The sequence below is a fragment of the Oncorhynchus mykiss genome, chromosome 6 (genome assembly GCF_013265735.2).
Source record: "Oncorhynchus mykiss isolate Arlee chromosome 6, USDA_OmykA_1.1, whole genome shotgun sequence".
In the NCBI taxonomy this organism is placed as follows: domain Eukaryota; kingdom Metazoa; phylum Chordata; class Actinopteri; order Salmoniformes; family Salmonidae; genus Oncorhynchus; species Oncorhynchus mykiss.
In genome coordinates, this window is record NC_048570.1 from 95,798,716 (window position 1) to 95,815,705 (window position 16,990).

At 47.5% G+C, this 16,990-nt stretch overlaps 1 protein-coding gene across 2 annotated transcripts; it reads right to left on the reverse strand.

Annotated features, from left to right (window-relative positions):
* Window positions 1–7,004: 7,004 nt before the first annotated feature.
* Window positions 7,005–16,707, reverse strand: LOC110510392 (nucleoside diphosphate-linked moiety X motif 19). 2 transcript variants are annotated; one of them, XR_005052359.1, is made up of 4 exons: window positions 15,779–16,707; window positions 14,499–14,706; window positions 7,316–7,623; window positions 7,005–7,226 (listed from the first exon to the last, which is right to left on the reverse strand). XR_005052359.1 is itself a non-coding variant. In XM_036981662.1 (3 exons), exons 1-3 carry the CDS (start codon window positions 16,568–16,570, stop codon window positions 7,403–7,405), a joined length of 1,221 nt encoding a protein of 406 aa, XP_036837557.1. In that variant the 5' UTR covers window positions 16,571–16,707; the 3' UTR covers window positions 7,005–7,402. The 2 variants fall into 2 exon arrangements, 1 of the variants encoding a protein (XP_036837557.1); XM_036981662.1 differs by having other exon boundaries at window positions 7,005–7,623.
* Between the last annotated feature and the right edge of the window lie 283 nt (window positions 16,708–16,990).

The window sequence follows — 16,990 nt, forward strand, 5'->3', positions numbered from 1 at the left end:
TACACTACATACAGCCTTATAGGCCTACACTACCACTACTACACAGCCTTATAGGCCTACACTACCACTACACTACAGCCTTATAGGCCTACACTACCACACTACCACTACTACACAGCCTTATAGCCCTACACTACCACTACTACACAGCCTTACAGGCCTACACTACCACTACTACACAACCTTATAGGCCTACACTACCACACTACCACTACTACACAGCCTTATAGGCCTACACTACCACAACTACACAGCCTTATAGGCCTACACTACCACACTACCACTACACTACAGTCTTATAGGCCTACACTACCACACTATCACTACACTACAGTCTTATAGGCCTACACTACCACACTACCACTACACTACAGCCTTATAGGCCTACACTACCACTACTATACTACACTACAGCCTTATAGGCCTACACTACCACACTACCACTACATTACAGCCGTGTGTACCACGGAACGTGTGTCATTCAACAACCACACCGTACGATCGGTGTCGTACATGACATAGGCTATGCAACATCCTCATGTCAAAGAAACGTCTCTTCTGTATGGATCAACTGATGAGCATAACGTTAGGACAGTTTCCTGTCTCGCTGAATGGCTGTTACTCTAGTCCCCATTGTTATGCAGACTGTCCTGCTGGTTCTTCAGTCACACAGACAAGTGCTCTCGGGATGTTGTGAGAGTGGAAGCTTCACACAGGATTGCAATCAGACAGAAGGAAAAGGTTGAAGAGGAATACGGTCTCTGCATCCCAAATGGGACACTTATCCCTATATAGTGGGACTACTATAGACCAGAGACCTATTCTCTATATAGTGGTACTACTATAGACCAGAGCCCTATTCCCTATATAGTGTACTACTATAGACTAGTGCCCTATTCCCTATATAGTGGTACTACTATAGACCAGAGCCCTATTCCCTATATAGTGGTACTACTATAGACCAGAGCCCTATTCCCTATATAGTGGTACTACTATAGACCAGAGCCCTATTCCCTATATAGTGCACTACTTTAGACCAGAGCCCTATTCCCTATATAGTGGTACTACTATAGACCAGAGTCCTATTCCCTATATAGTGGTACTACTATAGACCAGAGCCCTATTCCCTATATAGTGGTACTACTATAGACCAGAGCCCTATTCCCTATATAGTGCACTACTTTAGACCAGAGACCTATTCCCTATATAGTGCACTACTTTAGACCAGAGACCTATTCCCTATATAGTGCATTACTTTAGACCAGGACCCTATTCCCTATATAGTGCATTACTTTTGACCAGGGCCTGTATGGAATAGAGTGCCATTTGGGACTCTCACTGTTTCCAATGATAAGGACTGGTTTTGACTGGTTTTGACTGCATTTGTCTGTTTCGTTTGGGTGTAGAAATCCATATTTTTTAAAATAACATTTGCTTCTAATTTTTATTTTTTTTCTAGTTTCTGTTGTTCTGCTTCTCGGTTCGATTGTGCCAGGTGAATCTCAGATTACTTCGCCAAACACTCACCGTCCAATCAAATCTCACAACAGAAAAGGTGGACTGTCGACCAATCAAATTTCAGATCAAAGCAGGTGTGGAAACCCCCCCCCCCCCATGGGGTTTATGTCAACTGGACATCAAAAGTGGAAAATGTTTGCATTTTAGCTAACTCTAACCCTTTTTCCTAACCTGAACCTAATTCTACTAACCTGCTGTCTGTTCACACTGCTTTGCTTTATCTTGGCCAGGTCGCAGTTGCAAATGAGAACTTGTTCTCAACTAGCCTACCTGGTTAAATAAAGGTGTTCTCAACTAGTCTACCTGGTTAAATAAAGGTGTTCTCAACTAGCCTACCTGGTTAAATAAAGGTGTTCTCAACTAGTCTACCTGGTTAAATAAAGGTGTTCTCAACTAGCCTACCTGGTTAAATAAAGGTGTTCTCAACTAGCCTACCTGGTTAAATAAAGGTGTTCTCAACTAGCCTACCTGGTTAAATAAAGGTGAAATAAATAAAAATAAATAAATAAAACCTGCTGTGTAAATGATCCTACCCTGCTGTGTTAATGATCCTAACCTGCTGTGTAAATGATCCTACCCTGCTGTGTTAATTCTCCTACCCTGCTGTGTAAATTCTCCTACCCTGCTGTGTAAATTCTCCTACCCTGCTGTGTTAATGATCCTACCCTGCTATGTAAATGATCCTACCCTGCTGTGTTAATTCTCCTACCCTGCTGTGTTAATTCTCCTACCCTGCTGTGTTAATGATCCTACCCTGCTGTGTTAATGATCCTACCCTGCTGTGTTAATGATCCTACCCTGCTGTGTTAATGATCCTACCCTGCTGTGTTAATGATCCTACCCTGCTGTGTAAATGATCCTACCCTGCTGTGTTAATTCTCCTACCCTGCTGTGTTAATTATCCTACCCTGCTGTGTTAATTCTCCTACCCTGCTGTGTTAATGATCCTACCCTGCTGTGTTAATGATCCTACCCTGCTGTGTTAATGATCCTACCCTGCTGTGTTAATGATCCTACCCTGCTGTGTTAATGATCCTACCCTGCTGTGTTAATGATCCTAACCTGCTGTGTTAATGATCCTAACCTGCTGTGTTAATGATCCTACCCTGCTGTGTTAATGATCCTACCCTGCTGTGTTAATGATCCTACCCTGCTCCGAAAGGTCAAATCTGCCATAAACTGTACTCTATCTCGCCAAAACCCCTGTGGCTTCAAAACGTAGAAGTTTCTGCAGCCCAATTAGACATCTAACCCACTCTGATGCTGAGGTGTCTGTTAAACAGCCCACTCTGACATCTAACCCACTCTGATGCTGAGGTGTCTGTTAAACAGCCCACTCTGACATCTAACCCACTCTGATGCTGAGGTGTCTGTTAAACAGCCCACTCTGACATCTAACCCACTCTGATGCTGAGGTGTCTGTTAAACAGCCCACTCTGACATCTAACCCACTCTGATGCTGAGGTGTCTGTTAAACAGCCCACTCTGACATCTAACCCACTCTGATGCTGAGGTGTCTGTTAAACAGCCCACTCTGACATCTAACCCACTCTGATGCTGAGGTGTCTGTCTGTTAAACAGCCCACTCTGATGCTGAGGTGTCTGTTAAACAGCCCACTCTGACATCTAACCCACTCTGATGCTGAGGTGTCTGTTAAACAGCCCACTCTGACATCTAACCCACTCTGATGCTGAGGTGTCTGTTAAACAGCCCACTCTGATGCTGAGGTGTCTGTTAAACAGCCCACTCTGATGCTGAGGTGTCTGTTAAACAGCCCACTCTGATGCTGAGGTGTCTGTTAAACAGCCCACTCTGATGCTGAGGTGTCTGTTAAACAGCCCACTCTGATGCTGAGGTGTCTGTTAAACAGCCCACTCTGATGCTGAGGTGTCTGTTAAACAGCCCACTCTGACATCTAACCCACTCCGATGCTGAGGTGTCTGTTAAACAGCCCACTCTGACAGCTAACCCACTCTGATTCTTGCGATGTGTCTCTTGTTGTTTTCATGACTTACCTGGAACACCTATTGAGATGTGTCTCTTGTTGTCATGACTTACCTGGAACACCTATTGGGATGTGTCTCTTGTTGTCATGACTTACCTGGAACACCTATTGGGATGTGTCTCTTGTTGTCATGACTTACCTGGAACACCTATTGAGATGTGTCTCTTGTTGTCATGACTTACCTGGAACACCTATTGAGATGTGTCTCTTGTTGTCATGACTTACCTGGAACACCTATTGAGATGTGTCTCTTGTTGTCATGACTTAACTGGACCACCTATTGAGAGGTGTCTCTTGTTGTCATGACTTACCTGGAACACCTATTGAGATGTGTCTCTTGTTGTCATGACTTACCTGGACCACCTATTGAGAGGTGTCTCTTGTTGTCATGACTTACCTGGAACACCTATTGAGATGTGTCTCTTGTTGTCATGACTTACCTGGACCACCTATTGAGAGGTGTCTCTTGTTGTCATGACTTACCTGGTGGTCGTGCAGCTCGTGTCTCCTGTCTTCCTGTTTGGCCCTGTCCGGGGGTGTCCTCGGAGTGGGCCACAGTGTCTCCTGACCCCTCCTGTCTCAGCCTCCAGTATTTATGCTGCAGTAGTTTATGTGTCGGGGGGCTAGGGTCAGTTTGTTATATCTGGAGTACTTCTCCTGTCCTATTTGGTGTCCTGTGTGAATCTAAGTGTGCGTTCTCTAATTCTCTCCTTCTCTCTTTCTCTCTCTCGGAGGACCTGAGGTCATTTATGAACATTTGAACATCTTGGCCATGTTCTGTTATAATCTCCACCCGGCACAGCCAGAAGAGGACTGGCCATCCCACTTATGCTCTCTCTAATTCTCTCTTTCTTTCTCTCTCTCGGAGGACCTGAGCCCTAGGACCATGCCCCAGGACTACCTGACATGATGACTTGCTGTCCCCAGTCCACCTGACTGTGCTGCTGCTCCAGTTTCAACTGTTCTGCCTTATTATTATTCGACCATGTTGGTCATTTATGAACATTTGAACATCTTGACCATGTTTTGTTATAATCTCCACCCGGCACAGCCAGAAGAGGACTGGCCACCCCACATAGCCTGGTTCCTCTCTAGGTTTCTTCCTAGGTTTTGGCCTTTCTAGGGAGTTTTTCCTAGCCACCGTGCTTCTACACCTGCATTGCTTGCTGTTTGGGGTTTTAGGCTGGGTTTATGTACAGCACTTTGAGATATCAGCTGATGTACGAAGGGCTATATAAATACATTTGATTTGATTTGATTTGCCTGGGTTTGTGTTGTTGGTGAACGTGCAGCTTCCGTTTCCTGTTTCCCTGGGTTTATGATCCACAGTATTTCTGAATCAACTGGGTTTATGTGATTGTGAGATCCACATTATTTCTGAATCCACTGGCTGATATATGTTAATTGTACAACTCAACTACTGCATTATTTACCTAGACATCCTGAGTGACAAAACATTAAGAACGCCTTCCTAATATAGTTACACCACCCCCTTCTACCCTCAGAACAGCCTCAACGGGTCGGAACAGCCTCAGTGGGTCAGAACAGCCTCAACGGGTCGGAACAGCCTCAACGTGTCAGAACAGCCTCAACGTGTCAGAGTGGCCTCAACGGGTCGGAACAGCCTCAGTGGGTCAGGCCTCAATGTGTTGGACGGGTCAGAACAGCCTCAGCGGGTCAGAACAGCCTCAGTGGGTTGGAACAGGCTCAGTGGGTCAGAACAGCCTCAACGGGTCGGAACAGCCTCAGTGGGTCAGGCCTCAATGTGTTGGACGGGTCAGAACAGCCTCAGCGGGTCGGAACAGCCTCAACGGGTCGGAACAGCCTCAGTGGGTCAGAACAGCCTCAACGGGTCAGAACAGCCTCAGTGGGTCAGGCCTCAATGTGTTGGACGGGTCAGAACAGCCTCAGCGGGTCGGAACAGCCTCAGTGGGTTGGAACAGGCTCAGTGGGTCAGAACAGCCTCAACGGGTCGGAACAGCCTCAGTGGGTCAGAACAGCCTCAACGGGTCGGAACAGCCTCAGTGGGTCAGAGCGGCCTCAACGGGTCGGAACAGCCTCAACATGTCAGAACAGCCTCAACGTGTCAGAACAGCCTCAACGTGTCAGAACAGCCTCAACGGGTCGGAACAGCCTCAATGGGTCAGAACGGCCTCAACGGGTCGGAACAGCCTCAACGGGTCGGAACAGCCTCAACATGTCAGAACAGCCTCAACGTGTCAGAACAGCCTCAACGTGTCAGAACAGCCTCAACGGGTCAGAACAGCCTCAACGGGTCGGAACAGCCTCAGTGGGTCAGAACAGCCTCAACGGGTCGGAACAGCCTCAGTGGGTCAGGCCTCAATGTGTTGGACGGGTCAGAACAGCCTCAGCGGGTCGGAACAGCCTCAGTGGGTCAGAACAGCCTCAACGGGTCGGAACAGCCTCAACGGGTCGGAACAGCCTCAACGGGTCGGAACAGCCTCAACGGGTCGGAACAGCCTCAGTGGGTCAGGCCTCAATGTGTTGGACGGGTCAGAACAGCCTCAGCGGGTCAGAACAGCCTCAACGGGTCGGAACAGCCTCAGTGGGTCGGAACAGCCTCAACGGGTCGGAACAGCCTCAACGGGTCAGAACGGCCTCAACGGGTCGGAACAGCCTCAGTGGGTCAGAGCGGCCTCAACAGGTCAGAACGGCCTCAACAGGTCAGAACGGCCTCAACGGGTCGGAACAGCCTCAGTGGGTCAGGCCTCAATGTGTCGGAACAGCCTCAGTGGGTCAGAGCGGCCTCAACAGGTCAGAACGGCCTCAACGGGTCGGAACAGCCTCAACGGGTCAGAGCGGCCTCAACAGGTCGGAACAGCCTCAGTGGGTCGGAACAGCCTCAACAGGTCAGAACGGCCTCAATGGGTCGGAACAGCCTCAACAGGTCGGAACAGCCTCAGTGGGTCAGAGCGGCCTCAACAGGTCGGAACGGCCTCAGTGGGTCAGAGCGGCCTCAACAGGTCGGAACGGCCTCAACGGGTCGGAACAGCCTCAGTGGGTCAGAGCGGCCTCAACGGGTCAGAGCGGCCTCAACAGGTCGGAACGGCCTCAGTGGGTCAGAGCGGCCTCAACAGGTCGGAACGGCCTCAACGGGTCGGAACAGCCTCAGTGGGTCAGAGCGGCCTCAACGGGTCAGAGCGGCCTCAACGGGTCAGAACGGCCTCAACGGGTCAGAACGGCCTCAACGGGTCAGAACGGCCTTAACGGGTCGGAACAGCCTCAGTGGGTCAGGCATGGACTGGAATTGTGTCAAGAGCGTTCCACAGGGATGCTGGTCCACGTTGACTCCAATGCTTGGTCAGTCGGTCATGGAAAGGGCAGGTGTTCTTAATGTTTTGTAGACTCAGTGGTTAATGGTGTGATAGTTCTAATGAATGGTTCATACAAAACACACTGATTAAATAAATCTGTACAGAAATAAAACATTGAGAGGTATTTGAAAACAAGATCAATTTCCATTGTTCCAGAATTTAATACATTTTTTTAGTTAACCTTAGTTTAACTAGGTAAGTCAGTTAAGAACAAATTCTTATTTACAATGACGGCCTAAACCGTCCAAAACCAGCAGCAGCACCTTAGCAGCAGGCCTGTACAGCACAAAACATGGGTCACATCACAAATGGCACCCTATTCCCTATATAGTGCACTACTTTAGACCAGAGACCTATGACACCCTATATAGTGCACTACTTTAGACCAGAGAGCTATGACATCCTATATAGTGCACTACTTTAGACCAGAGCTCTATGGCACCCTATTCCCTATATATAGTGCACGACTGTGGACCAGTAGTTTGTGTATCTCTGCTGAAAGGTCATTGGGAATAGGGTGCCGTTTGAGTGTCAACCCGTCTCTCAGAGCTGACTGCTGGTGCCGGGTCTCAGGCTGGACCGTGTGAAGGGCAGCAGGTGGTTGTATTTGGGTGTGATGGTGACGACAGCAGCAGCGGTGTAGGGGTCCAAGGCTACGATACGGTGCAGTGCTGAGCAGCCCTGATGGAGCTCATTAAGGCTCTGGTCTGTGTTCAGGGTCACATCCATCTGACATGACCCCTCCTCTGGGTACATCTCGTCACCTGGTAAGAGGAGGAGACGCGGAGACACACGTTAAACGATCATCTGGCAGTAACCATATCAAATCAGATTGACAGTTTTGACTTCAACATGAGAAGAAAACAACCTCCCTGGGAGAATAATATAACAAACAAAACAACAACTCAAAAACCTAAAGATCTCCTTTTCTCTCAACTGAGGAAACCGGCTTGGAGTCCAAATCTCTCTCCATGAAGTCAAAAGGGCACTAGATGACTGATAAAGGGCACTAGATGACTGATAAAGGGCACTAGATAACGTGGATAAAGGGCACTAGATGACGTGGATAAAGGGCACTAGATGACTGATAAAGGGCACTAGATGACGTGGATAAAGGGCACTAGATGACTGATAAAGGGCACTAGATGACGTGGATAAAGGGCACTAGATGACGTGGATAAAGGGCACTAGATGACGTGGATAAAGGGCACTAGATGACGTGGATAAAGGGCACTAGATGACGTGGATAAAGGGCACTAGATGACTGATAAAGGGCACTAGATGACGTGGATAAAGGGCACTAGATGACGTGGATAAAGGGCACTAGATGACGTGGATAAAGGGCACTAGATGACGTGGATAAAGGGCACTAGATGACGTGGATAAAGGGCACTAGATGACTGATAAAGGGCACTAGATGACGTGGATAAAGGGCACTAGATGACTGATAAAGGGCACTAGATGACGTGGATAAAGGGCACTAGATGACGTGGATAAAGGGCACTAGATGACTGATAAAGGGCACTAGATGACTGATAAAGGGCACTAGATGAAGTGGATGAAGGGCACTAGATGAAGTGGATAAAGGGCACTAGATCAGTCATAAAGGGCACTAGATGACGTGGATAAAGGGCACTAGATGACGTGGATAAAGGGCACTAGATGACTGATAAAGGGCACTAGATGACTGATAAAGGGCACTAGATGACGTAGATAAAGGGCACTAGATGACGTGGATAAAGGGCACTAGATGACTGATAAAGGGCACTAGATGACGTGGATAAAGGGCACTAGATGACTGATAAAGGGCACTAGATGACGTGGATAAAGGGCACCTGATGACGTGGATAAAGGGCACTAGATGACGTGGATAAAGGGCACTAGATGACGTGGATAAAGGGCACTAGATGACGTGCATAAAGGGCACCTGATGACGTGGATAAAGGGCACTAGATGACGTGGATAAAGGGCACTAGATGACTGATAAAGGGCACTAGATGACTGATAAAGGGCACTAGATGACTGATGAAGGGCACTAGATGACGTGGATAAAGGGCACTAGATGACGTGGATAAAGGGCACTAGATGACTGATAAAGGGCACTAGATGACTGATAAAGGGCACTAGATGACTGATGAAGGGCACTAGATGACGTGGATAAAGGGCACTAGATGACGTGGATAAAGGGTACTAGATGACGTGGATAAAGGGCACTAGATGATGTGGATAAAGGGCACTAGATGACTGATAAAGGGCACTAGATGACGTGGATAAAGGGCACTAGATGACTGATAAAGGGCACTAGATGACGTGGATAAAGGGCACTAGATGACGTGGATAAAGGGCACTAGATGACGTGGATAAAGGGCACTAGATGACTGATAAAGGGCACTAGATGACGTGGATAAAGGGCACTAGAAGACGTGGATAAAGGGTACTAGATGACGTGGATAAAGGGCACTAGATGACTGATAAAGGGCACTAGATGACGTGGATAAAGGGCACTAGATGACTGATAAAGGGCACTAGATGACTGATAAAGGGCACTAGATGACGTGGATAAAGGGCACTAGATGACTGATAAAGGGCACTAGATGACGTGGATAAAGGGCACTAGATGACGTGGATAAAGGGCACTAGATGACTGATAAAGGGCACTAGATGACATGGATAAAGGGCACTAGATGACGTGGATAAAGGGCACTAGATGACGTGGATAAAGGGCACTAGATGACTGATGAAGGGCACTAGATGACGTGGATAAAGGGCACTAGATGACTGATAAAGGGTACTAGATGACGTGGATAAAGGGCACTAGATGACTGATAAAGGGTACTAGATGACGTGGATAAAGGGCACTAGATGACTGATAAAGGGTACTAGATGATGTGGATAAAGGGCACTAGATGACGTGGATAAAGGGCACTAGATGACTGATAAAGGGTACTAGATGACTGATGAAGGGCACTAGATGACGTGGATAAAGGGCACTAGATGACGTGGATAAAGGGTACTAGATGACGTGGATAAAGGGCACTAGATGATGTGGATAAAGGGCACTAGATGACTGATAAAGGGCACTAGATGACGTGGATAAAGGGCACTAGATGACTGATAAAGGGCACTAGATGACTGATAAAGGGCACTAGATGACGTGGATAAAGGGCACTAGATGACTGATAAAGGGCACTAGATGACGTGGATAAAGGGCACTAGATGACGTGGATAAAGGGCACTAGATGACTGATAAAGGGCACTAGATGACATGGATAAAGGGCACTAGATGACGTGGATAAAGGGCACTAGATGACGTGGATAAAGGGCACTAGATGACTGATGAAGGGCACTAGATGACGTGGATAAAGGGCACTAGATGACTGATAAAGGGTACTAGATGACGTGGATAAAGGGCACTAGATGACTGATAAAGGGTACTAGATGACGTGGATAAAGGGCACTAGATGACTGATAAAGGGTACTAGATGATGTGGATAAAGGGCACTAGATGACGTGGATAAAGGGCACTAGATGACTGATAAAGGGTACTAGATGACTGATGAAGGGCACTAGATGACGTGGATAAAGGGCACTAGATGACGTGGATAAAGGGTACTAGATGACGTGGATAAAGGGCACTAGATGATGTGGATAAAGGGCACTAGATGACTGATAAAGGGCACTAGATGACGTGGATAAAGGGCACTAGATGACTGATAAAGGGCACTAGATGACGTGGATAAAGGGCACTAGATGACGTGGATAAAGGGCACTAGATGACGTGGATAAAGGGCACTAGATGACTGATAAATGGCACTAGATGACGTGGATAAAGGGCACTAGAAGACGTGGATAAAGGGTACTAGATGACGTGGATAAAGGGCACTAGATGACTGATAAAGGGCACTAGATGACGTGGATAAAGGGCACTAGATGACTGATAAAGGGCACTAGATGACTGATAAAGGGCACTAGATGACGTGGATAAAGGGCACTAGATGACTGATAAAGGGCACTAGATGACGTGGATAAAGGGCACTAGATGACGTGGATAAAGGGCACTAGATGACTGATAAAGGGCACTAGATGACATGGATAAAGGGCACTAGATGACGTGGATAAAGGGCACTAGATGACGTGGATAAAGGGCACTAGATGACTGATGAAGGGCACTAGATGACGTGGATAAAGGGCACTAGATGACTGATAAAGGGTACTAGATGACGTGGATAAAGGGCACTAGATGACTGATAAAGGGTACTAGATGACGTGGATAAAGGGCACTAGATGACTGATAAAGGGTACTAGATGATGTGGATAAAGGGCACTAGATGACGTGGATAAAGGGCACTAGATGACTGATAAAGGGTACTAGATAACGTGGATAAAGGGCACTAGATGACGCGGATAAAGGGCACTAGATGACGTGGATAAAGGGCACTAGATGACTGATAAAGGGCACTAGATGACGTGGATAAAGGGCACTAGATGACGTGGATAAAGGGCACTAGATGACGTGGATAAAGGGCACTAGATGACTGATGAAGGGCACTAGATGACGTGGATAAAGGGCACTAGATGACTGATGAAGGGCACTAGATGACGTGGATAAAGGGCACTAGATGACTGATAAAGGGCACTAGATGACTGATAAAGGGCACTAGATGACTGATAAAGGGCACTAGATGACGTGGAAAAGGGCACTAGATGACGTGGATAAAGGGCACTAGATGACTGATAAAGGGAACTAGATGACTGATAAAGGGCACTAGATGACTGATAAAGGGCACTAGATGACGTGGATAAAGGGCACTAGATGACGTGGATAAAGGGCACTAGATGACTGATAAAGGGCACTAGATGACGTGGATAAAGGGCACTAGATGACTGATGAAGGGCACTAGATGACGTGGATAAAGGGCACTAGATGACTGATAAAGGGCACTAGATGACTGATAAAGGGCACTAGATGACTGATAAAGGGCACTAGATGACTGATAAAGGGCACTAGATGACTGATAAAGGGCACTAGATGACGTGGAAAAGGGCACTAGATGACGTGGATAAAGGGCACTAGATGACTGATAAAGGGCACTAGATGACTGATAAAGGGCACTAGATGACTGATAAAGGGCACTAGATGACTGATAAAGGGCACTAGATGACGTGGATAAAGGGCACTAGATGACTGATAAAGGGCACTAGATGACGTGGATAAAGGGCACTAGATGACTGATGAAGGGCACTAGATGACGTGGATAAAGGGCACTAGATGACGTGGATAAAGGGCACTAGATGACTGATAAAGGGCACTAGATGACTGATAAAGGGCACTAGATGACTGATAAAGGGCACTAGATGACTGATAAAGGGCACTAGATGACTGATAAAGGGCACTAGATGACGTGGATAAAGGGTACTAGATGACGTGGATAAAGGGCACTAGATGATGTGGATAAAGGGCACTAGATGACTGATAAAGGGCACTAGATGAAGTGGATAAAGGGCACTAGATGACGTGGATAAAGGGCACTAGATGACTGATAAAGGGCACTAGATGACGTGGATAAAGGGTACTAGATGACGTGGATAAAGGGCACTAGATGACTGATAAAGGGCACTAGATGACGTGGATAAAGGGCACTAGATGACTGATAAAGGGCACTAGATGACTGATGAAGGGCACTAGATGACGTGGATAAAGGGCACTAGATGACTGATAAAGGGCACTAGATGACTGATAAAGGGCACTAGATGACGTGGATAAAGGGCACTAGATGACGTGGATAAAGGGCACTAGATGACATGGATAAAGGGCACTAGATGACGTGGATAAAGGGCACTAGATGACTGATAAAGGGCACTAGATGACGTGGATAAAGGGCACTAGATGACGTGGATAAAGGGCACTAGATGACGTGGATAAAGGGCACTAGATGACTGATAAAGGGCACTAGATGACGTGGATAAAGGGCAATAGATGACGTGGATAAAGGGCACTAGATGATGTGGATAAAGGGCACTAGATGACTGATAAAGGGTACTAGATGACTGATAAAGGGCACTAGATGACTGATAAAGGGCACTAGATGACTGATAAAGGGCACTAGATGACGTGGATAAAGGGCACTAGATGACTGATAAAGGGCACTAGATGACTGATAAAGGGCACTAGATGACGTGGATAAAGGGCACTAGATGACTGATAAAGGGCACTAGATGACGTGGATAAAGGGCACTAGATGACTGATAAAGGGCACGTTGGAAAGAAAATCGTAATTAATTTGTTGCCAGCAGCACAGTTGCAGTCACCAATGCTCTGGATAACATGAAAACTGCCTAACCAGCTCTGCCAGGGCCAGTAAAATGGTCAGAGTGAGGTGTTCTCTCATTTGTGTCTGGAAGATGCTAGCAAGCAAGCCAAAGATAGCCAGTTAGCTTGGGGACTTGACTGCTGTTAGGTCAGAACGCTCGGTTCAACCCTACTCCTCGGCCAGAGCGTCCAATGTGCGCTCTGAACTCTCTGAGAGCGGAAGGCCCTGAATTCACGAATGGACAATCTGACAACGCTCTGAATTAAGTAAATGTTTACTCTAACCTGGGAGGAGTGATATGTAGTAATCAGACCCTTCATGTAAATATAAACTCTAACCTGGGAGGAGTGATATGTAGTAATCAGACCCTTCATGTAAACTCTAACCTGGGAGGAGTGATATGTAGTAACCAGACCCTTCATGTAAACTCTAACCTGGGAGGAGTGATATGTAGTAACCAGACCCTTCATGTAAATATAAACTCTAACCTGGGAGGAGTGATATGTAGTAACCAGACCCTTCATGTAAATATAAACTCTAACCTGGGAGGAGTGATATGTAGTAATCAGACCCTTCATGTAAACTCTAACCTGGGAGGAGTGATATGTAGTAATCAGGCCCTTCATGTAAACTCTAACCTGGGAGGAGTGATATGTAGTAATCAGGCCCTTCATGGAAACTCTAACCTGGGAGGAGTGATATGTAGTAATCAGACCCTTCATATAAATATAAACTCTAACCTGGGAGGAGTGATATGTAGTAATCAGGCCCTTCATGGAAACTCTAACCTGGGAGGAGTGATATGTAGTAATCAGACCCTTCATGTAAATATAAACTCTAACCTGGGAGGAGTGATATGTAGTAATCAGACCCTTCATGTAAACTCTAACCTGGGAGGAGTGATATGTAGTAATCAGACCCTTCATATAAACTCTAACCTGGGAGGAGTGATATGTAGTAATCAGACCCTTCATGTAAACTCTAACCTGGGAGGAGTGATATGTAGTAACCAGACCCTTCATGTAAACTCTAACCTGGGAGGAGTGATATGTAGTAATCAGACCCTTCATGTAAACTCTAACCTGGGAGGAGTGATATGTAGTAATCAGACCCTTCATGTAAATATAAACTCTAACCTGGGAGGAGTGATATGTAGTAATCAGACCCTTCATGTAAACTCTAACCTGGGAGGAGTGATATGTAGTAATCAGACCCTTCATGTAAACTCTAACCTGGGAGGAGTGATATGTAGTAATCAGACCCTTCATGTAAACTCTAACCTGGGAGGAGTGATATGTAGTAATCAGACCCTTCATGTAAACACTAACCTGGGAGGAGTGATATGTAGTAGCTGTCTGACACCATGCGGACAGGGAGCCACTGTTCACAGCCCTCTGAAGCTCTCTGTCTGGAAAAGCTGTGGAGGTTCTGCAGGGAGGGGAACCGGCACATACGGCTGAGATCATAGAACTGTGGAGGGGCTATCCACATCTCTCTGGCCTGGTAACTGTGGAGGATCCCTGGGGGGGTGGACCACTGAGAGAGGGGAGACGAGAGGGAGAGGGGAGGAGAGAGAGAGGGTGAGGGGAGGAGAGAGAGAGGGAGAGGGGAGGAGAGAGAGAGGGAGAGGGGGGAGAGGGGAGGAGAGAGAGAGGGAGAGTGGAGAGGGGAGACGAGAGATGAGAGGGGAGACGAGAGAGAGGGAGAGGGGAGAGAGGGGAGGAGAGAGAGAGGGAGAGTGGAGAGGGGAGACGAGAGACGAGAGGGAGAGGGGAGACGAGAGAGAGGGAGAGGGGAGAGAGGGGAGGAGAGAGAGAGGGAGAGGGGGGAGAGGGGAGGAGAGGGAGAGGGGAGGAGAGAGAGGGAGAGGGGAGAGAGGGGAGGGGGGAGAGGGGACGAGAGAGAGAGGGAGAGGGGAGGAGAGAGAGGGAGAGGGGGGAGAGGGGGAGAGGGGAGAGAGGGGAGGAGAGAGAGAGGGAGAGGGGAGAGAGAGGAGGAGAGAGAGAGGGAGAGTGGAGAGGGGAGACGAGAGGGAGAGGGGAGGAGAGAGAGCGGGAGAGGGGGAGAGGGGAGGAGAGAGAGAGAGAGGGAGAGGGGGAGAGGGGAGGAGAGAGAGCGGGAGAGGGGGGAGAGGGGAGGAGAGAGAGCGGGAGAGGGGAGGAGAGAGAGCGGGAGAGGGGAGGAGAGAGAGCGGGAGAGGGGAGGAGAGAGAGAGGGAGAGGGGAGAGAGGGGAGGAGAGAGAGAGGGAGAGGGGAGGACAGAGAGCGGGAGAGGGGAGGAGAGAGAGAGGGAGAGGGGAGGAGAGAGAGAGGGAGAGGGGAGGAGAGAGAGAGAGAAGGAGAGAGGGAGAGAGAGGAGAGAGAAATGGAAGGAGAGAGAGGGAGAATGGAGGAGAGAGAGAGGGAAGGAGAGAGAGGGAGAATGGAGGAGAGAGAGAATGGAGGAGAGAGAGGGGAGGAGAGAGAGGGGTTTAGGTTAGACTAAGATCAAATGAACAGTTTACAACAATATTATGAACTGATAAAGACATCATGAATGAATATAGTCACTTAAACCTTTGAACACAACAATAAAATACACGTTCACCTTACTAAGCTATGGTATCACCTTAAAGTGCACAATTTCCTTCTCGTCTTGTAGGGTGTGAGGTGGTGTTTCTTGCAAGCAGCACATGTAGAAGGCCGTGTCGTACCTCCGCTGTTTCGCATACACACCAGTAGGGGTCAGCCAGTTACCCCATTCATGCAGAGCCCAGATGTTAGGTAGACACTCCAGCTCCCTGCACATTCTGATGAAGTTAGAAGGGTTCTCGTTTACCAGCACTCTCCATTTAGCCAATTCACTCTTGTCACAGAGATCAGGTATTCTGGTTAATTCGGGTTGACTGTATCGGTTGTTCTCGATGCTGTTAAATAAAGTACTCTCTTCCTCTTTTGACACGACTAGAAGTACACCGGACTCCTCGAACGTTTCCCTCACTGCACAGATTCTAAATGCGACGTCACCTGGAACGAGAGAACCCAGTTTCTTCCTGTCAGTGGCGAAGATGGGAGGTCTCGTCTCCGGCGGCTGTTTCACAAATCCCAGTCCAAAATTCGGTGAGCGCAGAAAAGATTGAAAAAGATCAAGCCATTCACTTGAGAAATCTGACGGATCCACCAGACCACCGGGAAAGACATAAGCATTCGGCATGAAACCACTCGTACCGCTTCGTTTCAACAACAACACTTCATAGTCGAAGGCTAACCTGTCAGGCAAGTTGGAGTGCTCACTGATCGCAGGTGCAGAGGTGCCTTTATCAACACACCTTGTCAAACTATCTACAGGGAGTTTATGTCTCGTACCAGCAGCTAGTATGACCGTCGCGGCCTCCTTCCAGTGTCTCAGAGCCGTATTCATCTTTTGGTCGTTTTATTCTCTCATTTCCAATAATGTTATTCTGAAGCAAAGTCCACAACACCAATGTCAAATGTTATTGTGTTGATGTGTCGTCATATGAGCAGGGAGGTCAAGGGCGGAGAAGAAGAACCGTGTTTCCGGTGTCTTCTGTTACTACGCCACCTACTGTTGTGGATGACTGATCTTACCAGAGCCTCTATCAACGCAGTTCATGATGCTGATTAAAGTGGGTGAAGGTTTGAGTTCAGGAAAGTGATTGATGTTTGTGGTTAGTATTTTTTGGGCAAACAGATACTTTAAACTTTTTATAAGATGACAAATTAATTGATTTGTGGGATTAAATTACAATTGAAGGGTAAACTGTTTTATTCACAAACACAACAACTCCCTATCTACTTTTCAAATCCGAGAAGAGAAGAG